General features: G+C 38.0%; 1 protein-coding gene across 1 annotated transcript in view; it reads left to right on the top strand.

The window, feature by feature from the left end:
* The first annotated feature begins 1,026 nt into the window (after positions 1-1,026).
* The window catches only part of AK5 (adenylate kinase 5), an 82,521-nt gene continuing 71,136 nt past the window's right edge, over positions 1,027-12,411 (top strand). Inside the window, exons 1-5 of the mRNA XM_072343655.1 lie at positions 1,027-1,264; positions 2,797-2,983; positions 3,992-4,159; positions 9,640-9,809; positions 9,937-10,050. Of these exons, the coding sequence (XP_072199756.1) occupies positions 1,205-1,264; positions 2,797-2,983; positions 3,992-4,159; positions 9,640-9,809; positions 9,937-10,050 (699 nt within the window). The 5' untranslated portion in view covers positions 1,027-1,204. The remainder of the gene's footprint in view (positions 1,265-2,796; positions 2,984-3,991; positions 4,160-9,639; positions 9,810-9,936; positions 10,051-12,411) is intronic.

The raw sequence follows: 12,411 nt of genomic DNA, 5'->3' as shown, positions 1-12,411 counted from the left end.
AGTTTCTTGAAAGGCTCCTGGGAAGACCTGTCCACTGTAGGAACAGTACAGAGCTGCATAAAGCAAATGCTCAGCTTGAAGTTAGCTATCTAGTCCTGTTAGGGTGCATATCAGTGAAACTACATGGATGTTGTTTGTATTAGAAAAGAGAAACATCATCAAAAAGGTAGATCCAATTAGAACATCAAACTTGATATTGGCAATTAAGCAGTTGAAATAACCTACTCTAACTTCCAGCGTGCCACGGAATATCCCTTAAAATCATCCAATCCAACCATCAACCGAAGTCTACCATGTCCACTAACCATGTCCCTCAGTGCCACATTTTCATGGTTCTTGAACACCTCCAGGGATGGTGACTCCACCATCTCCCTGGGTAGCCTGTTCCAAAGCTCTTTCTGAGAAGAAAATGTTCCTAATATCCAGCCTGAACCTCCCTGGTGCAACTTATAACCATTGCCTCTTGTCCTATTCCTGGCCAGCTTTGTGGATGTCCGCCAAGCTTGGATTTTAAGGGTCTTTTCCAACCTTAATGATTCTATGATAGTACTTGCTCTTATAAGACCTGAGGGAACTGGTCTGCTTTAGCCTGGGGACAGGGCATATAGCAGATTCCCACTGTTTTTGAGGAGATTGCCATGCAGGTGGGACCAAGTACTTCACAATGGTGCATGCAATGGTGCAAGACATGAGACAAACTGAGCCAAGGCAGGCTGTAATGGAACGGAAAGAAACCACAACACCAGCTAAGCACAGGCTACACAGAGAGGCTGTGCCGCCGTTTGGGGTTTGCAGGGTGAGACCACCACTTCAAGCCCTTACCAACCTTCTAGGAGCTCAGAGCTAACCCAGCTCTGAGATGAAGGCTGGACAAGGGACCTCGTCAGGACCGTCCCTGTGATCTCATGGTCACAATGACCACAACACACGGGATTTTAGCAGTCCGAGCGCCAGCGATGCTCAGCCAAATCCCACCTCCGCCTCTCCGCGGACACCTCCTGAAACTTTCCCCGGCAGCCTGCGCCCGCCTTCCTCCCGCCTTTTGGGGGGGCAGAACCGCTCTCCCTCTCCCTCCGTGCAGCGGGGACGGAGAGGCGGGCAGCCTGCCTTCCCTCCTCCCCCCGCCCCGGCTCGCCCGCCCGCCGAAGCCTCACCGAGAGGCTCCCGCATTGCACCGCCTTGCCCCTGCTCCCCTGCCGCCGGTATGAGCGCCGGTGAGGCGAAGGAGTATCTTGCCCGCAGGGAGATTCCGCAGCTTTTCGAGGTACGATTAACGGGGCTGGGTGTTTATTGGGGGCGGGGGACTGAAGGTGGCTGGAAGGACGGAGCCGCACCACTGCGGGCTGGACCCCACACCCCGGGGCGCGAGTACTGCCGGGCAGTAGGTATGAAGGCAGCAGCCCCGCAGCGCCCCCCGGCCCGGGGTGGGGGCAGCGACTGCCCTCGTTCAGCCCCTCGGGAGGGAGCAAACTCTGGCTTCTTGCAAGTTACCTGCTGCTAATGGTCGGTGATTACTTCCCTATGCAGAATGAATTTATATATATATATATATATACGTATGTTTTCAGAAGCAGGCATTCCACCTTCTATATAAAACGCACACATATGCATTTTCCATAGTCTGTTCGGAAGCAAGACATTGTTCTCTGTATGTTTGGAAATGACAGGGCACAGAGCATTGTTACATTTTGCAGACACACTGAAAATGTGAATGCTTTAGCAAGAGATGCAGATCAAACTGTTTTCCTATACAGGCGTAAGGCTGGTGCTAGCTATTTACAGTAATGGTGCACATCTGCAAAAATACATGGCTAGGTGCTGTGGTCAGGTAAGTAAAATAATGCCTAGATGCATATACATTATACCCCTTTTTATAACCACAAACCTATATAAGTAGCACTCACTCATAGTATGAACTGTAGATAATAAATGAGCAGATCCTGAATCAGAGATCTTTATGACTGGCATCAACTATGACCCTCAGAGTACATGCACACAGATTGGGAGAAACACAAAGGAAGATAAACCACCCTGTAACATTGATTCTTTGGAGCAGGTTGGATGAGGTGTGGAGAGGTGAGCTGGTGACCTATATGTATCACTTTGTCAAGAAAAATCAATCCCCATGCGTCAGAGGAGGGCCTAGCATTCCTTCTTCCACACTCCGCAATGCTCGTTGGTACAAGTGTGGAATGGATGGCACAGGCAGGGGTTTTCTAATGCCTGGGAATTTCTGCTCTGTTACATCTGGAACCGCCTGCGATCTTTGGGTTTGGGTTTTTTCTCCAATACTTACCAAGATGGTAAGTGGGAAATTCTCATGATTATGAAAAATCTTTTCTCATTATTTGTTAAACTGTTGACCCAGGAATATGCGTATTATACCTGTGGCTGAACCCATCTTTAACAGAAATATACACTCTAGTGATTTAACAGAATACGCAGTGTATGTAAGTGGATTTTTTTGGCTCACGCATTGCTGTACATATATTTGCCAGCAGCAGGTCTAAGAAAATTTAAGGGCATTATTTTTTGAATTATTTTCAGTTTCTATTTTGATGCAAACAGACAAGTATAAAGACATAGCCCTAAGCCCCCTGAATCATTTTTTGTAACACCAACAAGCTCAAATCATGTAATTTATGCAGGCCTCAGTCTTGTGCATTGGTTTGAATGGGAAGTCTGAATATATAAGGAATACGAGATTTCTCTACGCAAGGTCAAATTCTAAGTGTATGTGCTTCTTTCTTCCTACCATCTATCTTTGTTGTATGTATTTCTGATCTGACATTGCAGAGTCTGTTGAATGGATTAATGTGTTACAAACCTGATGACCCTATTGAATATTTGGAAAGCTGCTTGCAGAAGGTCAAAGAGCTTGGAGGATCAGAAAAAGTGAAATGGGACACTTTTGTCAGCCCAGAAAAGAAGACTCTGCCTCCACTCAATGGAGGACAACCAAGGAGATCTTTTTTCAGAAATGGTAATGTATTAAGTGTGAAAATACTTATATCTTCTGTATTATGAATGGTTTTACATCCACTGTTAAATTATTGTATACTGACTTCTATAGCAGACCGAGTCTCATTCTGATCTTTGTTAGGCAAAGGATTAAGTTTTCTGTTCAATTGGGCTTTCACATTTGGGTTTCTCCTCCTGTAACAAATGTGTGAGAGAGGAAGTTGTAATCATTTTGCAGCCTGATAATGTATGTTTGCTGTGTAAATGTTTGACACATCAGTGGAGAGATTTCTCATATCCTCCTTAAAATAGTTGCAAAGACAGGATCAAAGCTCTCTTAATGCATTTGGCTTATGTTTTTGGTTGGTCCTTATGGGTAACATATGTACCAACTTCACTGCACTTTTTTTTGGCCTAATTTTTATTGAAGCTATATATGCAGAATGTATTAATATGATAAAAGCTACAAATTCTTAGGTAAAGGTGCTTCTCATAAAGCCCAGCAAATGTCATTATCCAAACCTGTAATTATTTTATTTGTAATGTTAACGAGGAGTAGTTAGCTTGTCTTTCAGTTGCCATAGTTATTCTTCCTTGCCATCCAGCAGTTCATTAAACTAATTAGCAAGATTACTATTCTATCTCTGTGTACAACATGTATCACCAGAGGAGTTCTGCTTAGCAGTACAGGCTGTCTGCACAACACAAGCTTCCTCTTCTCAGAGGCCACTGCCAAACTCTGGGTGCTATGAACAGATTTTCACAGAAAAGCTGAAGTATTTGTAAATTTAAGGAAACAGAAAGGAAAATGGACTCTTAGTGGTTCCAATTTAATAAATCAGATAATTAGAGGCAAGGAATGCAGTGATAGCAAGCACATTGTAAAATTAGAAGATACTCTATTTTTTTCACTACAGTAAAGCTAGCCTTTATCCTTACGCTTATTTATTATATTTAAATCTGTGTACAAAATAGGTTTTCAATTTTTTGTATATTTGCACGATTCCCAGTTTATCTTACTATTTTACAGTGATGCCTGATAATTCTAACTTCCCTTACCGACGGTATGACCGACTCCCTCCAATCCAACAGTTTTCTATAGAAAGTGACACCGATCTTTCTGAAACTGCTGAGCTAATTGAGGAATATGATGTGTTTGATCCTGCAAGACCTCGACCAAAAATTATCCTTGTCATAGGTATGAACACAGACTCATTTTGACAACATTTTGTGTTTCCTGATTTCACTTTTTACTTGTTCTGCAAACATAGCAGGTACCAGTGTGTATTTAAATGCAGGTATTCTGTCTGCCCTAGCAAGTGGTGCAGCCCGATTAGAGTGAATCAGAAACATAAACTCTTAGTGCTGAGGACATAACATCCAACTGCTAGCATTGTAATGGAGTTGCCATGAGCATTTGTGGTCCTATTCTATAGCTTCAGTGTCCATTAGTGGCTGGAGTGCCTATGGTTTACTTTTGGAGCATATCTTCTGGTACAGTTTAATCTAAAATGAATCCATTCCTTCACAAGTCCCTATGTGAATCAAAGTGCTCTTCCTCTGGATCTGAAATGAAACACCTAATGTAGATGTATCCAAAGCTGGAAAAAAAAAAAAAAAAAAAAAAAAAAAAAAGGCTATTTAAAATAATGGATAAGCCAGTTAGAACCTTAAAAACTGATCATCAGGCCCGTCTGGATTGAGTGTATACTACCAGTTATGAGTGTATACTACCAGAATGTTATGAGTGCATAACATTCATAAACTAATCTCTAGATCTACTGGCAAGTGAATCTTGTGCCAATTTTGGAGAGAGAAACCTGAAAAGGAGTTAATTGTGCTCTCTCTCCAGATTCCCTCTTGTGTGCTGTTTAGTGCCCTTTCTAAGCAACTGTTTTCCAGCCTCAAACAATCATGCTGGTTATTAAGAGATAACTGCAGTTTAAGGCTAAATCTACGTTTCTTTGGCTGAATTTTAGTTTATTTGTCATCTGGGGCAGTTGTCTTTCTACAATGTTTAAATAGGTACAAGCACGGGTACGAGGAACAGAGGATCACATTTTTGTCTATAAATCCTTATTTATACCAAAAGGAGAGATTTTCTCTGTAACAGAGAACAGTGTAAAACAGAAGTGTTTTCCCTGCACTATAAAGTGGGATCTCTAGGAAATGAATGTTCTCCAGGGTCTGCATCCAGCAGTCCTCAGAAATGTGATAGTCAAATATACTGCAAAGAGAAAAACAGGCATTTTTCTAAATATTTGTGGTATGCCAAAAGAATGGCTTAGGCATTTGCACTGCCTTTGTATTTTGTTTCCGCATGACAAATCACAACAGGCAAATCTCTCCACGCACCACTGAACTATCAGGTTTACTTTAGATGGAGAAAGACCACATGCCCTTCATTCATCTTAATTAATTAACTAGCCTTCCTTTTAATAGGAAGAAAAGCTGTCTCTTATGCATTGAAATTTGTGTAGCTCAATTACAGTAGAGCAATGAATGAAGATTCAGTCTAGACAAAAGAAAGAGATTGGCTTTCACCTCTGGAACTGAGTGCAGGAGTATTTAAAGTGAAATCCTTGAACACCTGCATATAGTGAGCAGAGCATGGATTTTGCAGAGCTTTTGTTTTCTCCCTTTTATATAGAGAACATTGTAAGCATCCCACAAAGGTTATTTCAGGTTTATTTTCCAATTGAGTCTCTCTGAATCTGCCTATTACAGTGTGATCTGATAGCAACACAATACTATATGAAGCTTAACAGCTACTGTCCAATTTTGTACAATATCAGGAAAATTTCTCCCAAATTCAACTTTCTATTGAGAAAGCACATAAAAACATAAATTGAAAGTATAAAAGAGAGAAAAATGGAAAAAAAAAAAAAAAGGCCAGTATATATTTCAAGAGACAAAAATTGTACACGAAAAAAATGTGTTGCATACTTCTCAGTTTGCATAAAAGTGCCCATTAAAGCTCCAGTTAAGCAACATATTTATGTCTAACTAGACTTAATTTACCTTACTGCCTAGCCACTATGACACTTGTTCCATCCACTGTTGGAGACTGAAACAAACGAAAGTTAAGGAACTCATATTAGTGAACTTTAATAATGCACTAGCCCAAGGTCTTCTTAGTGCTTCCATAAAGGTTTTTACAGCTTCTAGACTTTATGAAATTCATCATGTATATAATGCACCAAGTAGCCATAAGAGTGGGATTTGGTTCTTTTTCTGCATTTGCAGAAAAGTCAGCTGATGAAACGTAAAGATACAAAACAAGTATGTGAAAAATGAGGTAGAATCAGGAGAACGGCAACCATGTAGATGAATGGAAAATTAAGTTTCTAAAGCACTATAGTGCTATAGCATACTTCCTAATGTATTCTGAGGAATACATTTTTACTATTGATACAGTCTGAATACCTTACAAATTCCTCTGATGTCATTAGCCACATCCTTTAAACCATTGCCTTTAAAATGCACTTAGCGAAAAACGTTAGTTAAAACAAGATGAAAGTTTTCATAAGAAAAGTTTGAAGGGTCGAACAAAGTTAGAACTGTCGCTAATTGGCTGATTCTTCCGTTTGTTAAATTCAGTCCACAGCTTGATTTTGAAATCACAAATCTATTCAGGAATCTTAACTACACGAGTTTAATTTGAATTTGCAACAGTGTAAGCAAAGTCAAAAGTTTGAACTTCTGCCACATTAAAACAACTGCCTTAGTAAAACAACTTGGGCATAATGAGCATCTCTTAAAACCAGTTAGCAAACATAATCTTAGATACAGCAAATGTTCCCTGATCCAGACATCTAAGAAGTGATCATGCTTTTCCTTAATAATGTCTAATCTCAGAATAACTGAAAATAATGAAAAAGGGATTTGATTTTCGCTTCTAGCGTACAGTTTGCCAGTATAATTTATTGGAGTCAAAAATGGAGATTATAATGATTTACTGTGAGAATTAATTTTGTCCAATCACTTTTCTTTAATAACCTGCTTCCCACTAGATTGTAAATGGATAACCCCAGTTTGCTCTGAAGGGATATTCTTTTGGATTGTAAAAAATGTGATTTGTGAGATCATTAAAGAAATACTTTTCTCTCTTTTTTTTATGCTTGCAAATTTGAATTGAAAGAAGTGTCAGTGTACACCTTTATTCTGCTTCTCTTTAATGACAAAGGAAATCTCTCCCTTACAGAAATGTAAGGTCTACTTGCTTTCAAAAAATTCTACTTTTTTTTTTTTTTTTTTTTTTTTTTTCCAGTTCTTTTAGGCTTTTACAGAGAGTGATGCTTTTTCAAGAAACAATTCCTCCTTTTCTGGCATCTTTTGTAACTCTACTGTCATATATGCATTATTACCCTTGTTCTCGCATTTTTTTCTGTTTCTAATTATCTAGAGATAAGCTATTTATGTTTTGAACTTCTCTTTTACTGAACTGCAAGGTAGTTTGTTTCAAACTGGTCTGGCATCCTCAGGGAAATAAACTGAAATAAAGTTTTATATATGCAACGATTATGCACAGCATTGGATCCAGAATGTTCTACAAGTCCTTTGCTTTAAGGCAGTCACAACCTACTGCTGCTTATATCTGGTAGCTTGTAGTATTGAAAAAAAAAACAAAACAAAAAAAACCCACATAAATTAATACAAATAACTGGTACACTCGAACAAACAATATATAGAATATATTGTATACATTTTTTATGTTATGCACATTAGATTGCAGTGTGTGGCTTTATATATATAGCTTACAGAAATCTTTACACAGAGTGAGTAGATATTGTAATTAAGAATAGATTTTGTAGTAGGTGTTAGTGAGGACATGGGTTGTGACGCGGCAGGACCTTCCCTTCTCTGTGATGTAAATATTATTTACATATTACATGTACATATTATGTACATACTATGGTAATACCTACTCCGTGCAAACCAGCAGCAATCAGCTGGCAATTAGCGGCACTTCTCTGTGCTGGGCTTTTCATCTATCTAAGGAAAAGCACACTGGGAATCCACTACGACAAACCTGCTATTGTTCCAGATTACCAAGAGCTGTAATAAATTGTAAACAACATAGTCTTATCTCATTAGAACATCTGTATCAGGTATGGTTTTGTCACAGGAGCAAAATAGAGCATAAGGTTTGGTGGAATGTAGCTGTCATGGGGAAGGCTGAGCATGCCACCAGAAGGAACTGAAGAGAACCAAAGCAGAGCTACTTTGTAGCTACCTGGGTGAATTGTTGTACCTGATTCCTGGTACAACAAACGCTTGTATATCTACAAAAGGGAAACATTCTTTATTCTAACAAAGAGGAAAGCTGAAAAAAATAGATCACCTACTATACTTGATATTCAGTAATAGCTGCAAAGCCTAATTTAATCTGCAGAAAGAAGAGAAAAAGCTTGTGCCTTGTTAGGTGAAGGAATGACCTGATTTAAGTTACAACAGCAAGGCACAGTTACCAGCACAGTCACCGTGCAGAAACATTGCTCATGGCTGCTGGTGGCACTGAAAGCCCTCTGCCATGTAGTGGTACAGGTTTGAGCTAAAAGCTATTTATGGGAATAATGCAGACAACGATAAGCAAGAGTTCTATTATTACTAGAAGGCAGCTCATTGTATCCATATTTACTTTTACCACATTGCTGCATTTTTTTAATGTTCAGGGAAAATGTGTATTATGTTTTTAGTAAGACTGATTCCTTGTCTGTGAAGTAAAATTCAGTGCTCTCACACAAAAGTGCTCCCAAAATAGCTAGCTAGTGTTGGGAGTTAATATCAAAGCATTCGGTTTGGTTTTGATTTTGTATGCTATTTAGTGATATACATCTTTCCATAAGTAAATATTTATTTCTGTCAAAACCATTCACTCTTTTTACACACTGGGTTCCAGTTTCTCTGTTCTTCACATCTTATCACATTCTGTTAGTTCAGATCTGTTCTGACTTTTTTTATACATGTATTCTTGTTTCTGCTGTCCAAATGACCCTCACCTCAGCATTCCCTATTGTCTAATGTGGCTGTGATTTTGATACCTATTCTGCCTGAAGGGTCTCTTTATTCTTCGAGTTGTCCATCAAGCTGAATCTAACAAATTGCTTCTCTATCAGATTCTTTGAGTATCAATACCAGAAGTACGCATGGTTCAATGAGAATCCATCTACCAAATTACTGTAGAAACATCTCAGCTGATTATTTAATATTTCTCTGTATTTTAAAATTACAAAACCTTAGAAACTCCTATTTAGGAGCAGATTTTATTAGTTCAATTTCTTGGATGCTTTATTTAAACAGGTATTCTGCCATGAGTAAACAAGACTATTTGACTCTACCTTTGGATCCAAAGAGTCCAGAGGAGACTGGTTCATTTGTCTCTCCCTTACTACAAATCAGGAAAAATTCCTTTGCAGGAACAGCTTTCAGATGAGGTCAAGCCCAGAAGAGGATATTTATTTTTTCTTCATAAGTAATTTGTATTTCTTTGTAGTTTTAAAAACTGTACCTTTATAACTGGGTAGATCAGATCTATTTCTAATGACTGGTAAAAATCATGTAGCTGCAAGGTGTGTTCTGGTACTGGAGGATTGGTGGTGGCAGTGGAGATTTCCCATATGACTGAGTACTTCGGGTGACGTTTTAATTTAATGTTTTGCTTATTCTTAACAATAGGTGGCCCAGGAAGTGGTAAAGGAACACAGAGTTTGAAAATAGCAGAGCGCTATGGATTTAACTACATATCAGTTGGTGAATTGTTAAGAAAGAAGATCCACAGCACAAGCAGCAATAGAAAATGGAGTCTAATTGCTAAAATAATTACTACTGGAGAACTAGCCCCCCAGGTACAGCAGAGTTAAGCCTATCCTCTGTTAATATTTACTTTCTGAGGATTTGTACATGCTGTCTTAATGTGCACCATCAAGGAAACCTACTTCACAATACTGAATAAACTTCTTTTCTCTGTGAAAGGAAACAACCATAACTGAAATCAAACAGAGATTAATGCAGATCCCTGATGAAGAGGGTATAGTGATCGATGGATTTCCCAGAGATGTTGCCCAGGCAATCTCCTTTGAGGACCAAGTAAGATACTGTTTTTGTTCATTTTAACTGTATTTCTTTAACGGTTAGGCTCCTTGAAATTCCTGGGAAGACTAGCTGTTATTTCTGATTGAGCATTGCTCTTTAAATCTTCACAAGTATGTTATTACAGACTAAAAGAAGGTCATTCTTTTGGTTTATGCTATAAAGCATGAAGACAAAGTACTTGTAAAAAGAAAGCATAGTAACATCACCAATATCCCAAGTCTCCTGCCTCAGTAATTAAAATCCTCTCACAATGAAGAAAATTGCATAAAATCTAACAATTATTTTTTTAATACATATTAGTGATTTACAAAGGGGGAAAATATATTTCCATATCTAATTGTTTGATTTAGTCCACATTAAGAGAAACATATTTAAATCAATGCATATATTCACAATGCATTTAATCTCATAGTACTACTGTGCATTGGAAAGACTGGAATAAAATTGCCTGTTTTGGAGGTTTTCTGAACCAGAAATGATGTGCTTTTTTTAAAGACACTTTGGTTATTATATATTATACTTATAGGATTTAGTCAGCTAAAAGTGTATTAATGAATTCTATTCAGATGTTGTTTTTATGTGCATATTTTAAACTCATCTAAAAATACTTAAATTCAGTGGAAAAAAAACCAGGCCAGGCCATCTAATTTTCTTACTAAGTGCTGTTAACGTGACAGTTATGGTCAAAAGCAATGGTTGCAGTTTCAGTGCTGTATTTTCAGAGTGCCTTTCAAGCAGAGCATTTCAAAGTACTTCACAATTGCTAGCATATGACCAGTTCTGTACTTTGAATTTGAAGTGGCATTGCCAGGACAGAAGTAACAAAAGGAAGCAGTTAATGAGGCATTTCATTAATGCTTTTATAAGGTAGCATTCTGGGCAAAATTTAGAAGACTGATTTGAGAAAATTAAAGGAAATACATAAAATAGTTATTACAGAAAAGAGGCAATGACTGCCAGCTATATCTCCTTATAATTAGTGAAAGAGATGATTATTTTATAAACGAAACATAGAGCATAAATTTAGGCATTTCCTTGTCCCATTTTCATCTCCAGTATATTTTGTGATAGCATGACTGAAGTGTATTTCTTGGTACTCTAGTTTTGAGCTGATTTTGTAGTTGATGAAAGAGCATGGGGGAGGGGTGAAAGTGGAAGAACTGACAGGGTCTAAATTATTAAGTTCTTTAGGTTATTAAATTCTCCCTCTACAAAGGAAAACCAGTTAAACATCACTTGAGCACCCATCATTAGAAAACCAACTAACAAATGAAATCCAGAATGTAATAGAAAAAGCTCTTGCAAACCACACCATGGAAGTTGGGAAAGATTAAACCTGTTTAATGTATGCTTGGACTTTCTCACTGCATCATTCAAATATGCTTTTCCAATATTTCCTAATTTAATTTGAAAGATTCCTCTCTATGGATTTGGTTAGCCCCTGTTTATTGTATAAGACAACTTGATAAAAGAGTGATGGAAAGATAGAAAGCCTGACTTTTGCTCCTTTTTAGTATGTTCCATTTCTTCAAGGATGCTGTAGATTGGTTTTATTTTTCTAGAGACAAGAGAGAATGCATGTAGTCATTTTAGACTTGATTATATTCTCAGACAGTTTGTTCATTTTTAGTCTAATGGGATTTGTTAAATCATCCTCCTCAAGGTCTGATACTTCCTGAAAGATAGATGACTGAGTCTCTCTAAAAGAAAATCCCACAGCACTTCATAAAGGGTCACCATTCAGTCTTATCTGCTCTAAAATCAATATGGGAAAGGAAAGAAAACTTGGTCTGTTTGGACTATCTCTTGATTTAATCTGTCCTTACAGCTGACCTTGTATATGAATATAACTAAGGCCATAGAAGTAAATACAGAAAAAGAATGTACATATTTCAATGTACACTTTTTTTAATCCAGTGGAATATGTTCAGTGTTTCATATTGACTTCATATGTTACAAAAATGTTCGCTGTTTTTAAAATCCTTTGTTTAGTAAGCCATAATGTTGCTCACATACAGATGGTCTTGTGATTAAGTAAGGAAACTACCAGTAGACATGGTAGTCATCTTTCCACCCCATTATGTGAGGCCGACAGTAATCCATGGCATGTCAAATTATTTACATTAAACACATTAACATTTTTAAGCAACTCAGAGATCCCTCAATGAGAAGTGTAATTAAGTTGTGGAGGATTCAGTGATTAACTGTTGTGATGATTTGTGTAGGTCTGCAATTAAAGATGCAGCAGGTGTTTTTCACAGCTTAGAAATGTTATCGCTTTCTTGCGCGCAGTCTGTAGAAGCCACTCATAACTTATAATGAGGAAGAAGCAGAATTGTTCTCATTATCCAAAAC

The sequence above is a fragment of the Excalfactoria chinensis genome, chromosome 8, assembly GCF_039878825.1.
Source record: "Excalfactoria chinensis isolate bCotChi1 chromosome 8, bCotChi1.hap2, whole genome shotgun sequence".
Taxonomy (NCBI): Eukaryota; Metazoa; Chordata; class Aves; order Galliformes; family Phasianidae; genus Excalfactoria; species Excalfactoria chinensis.
This window is presented reverse-complemented; position numbering and strand designations above follow the sequence as displayed.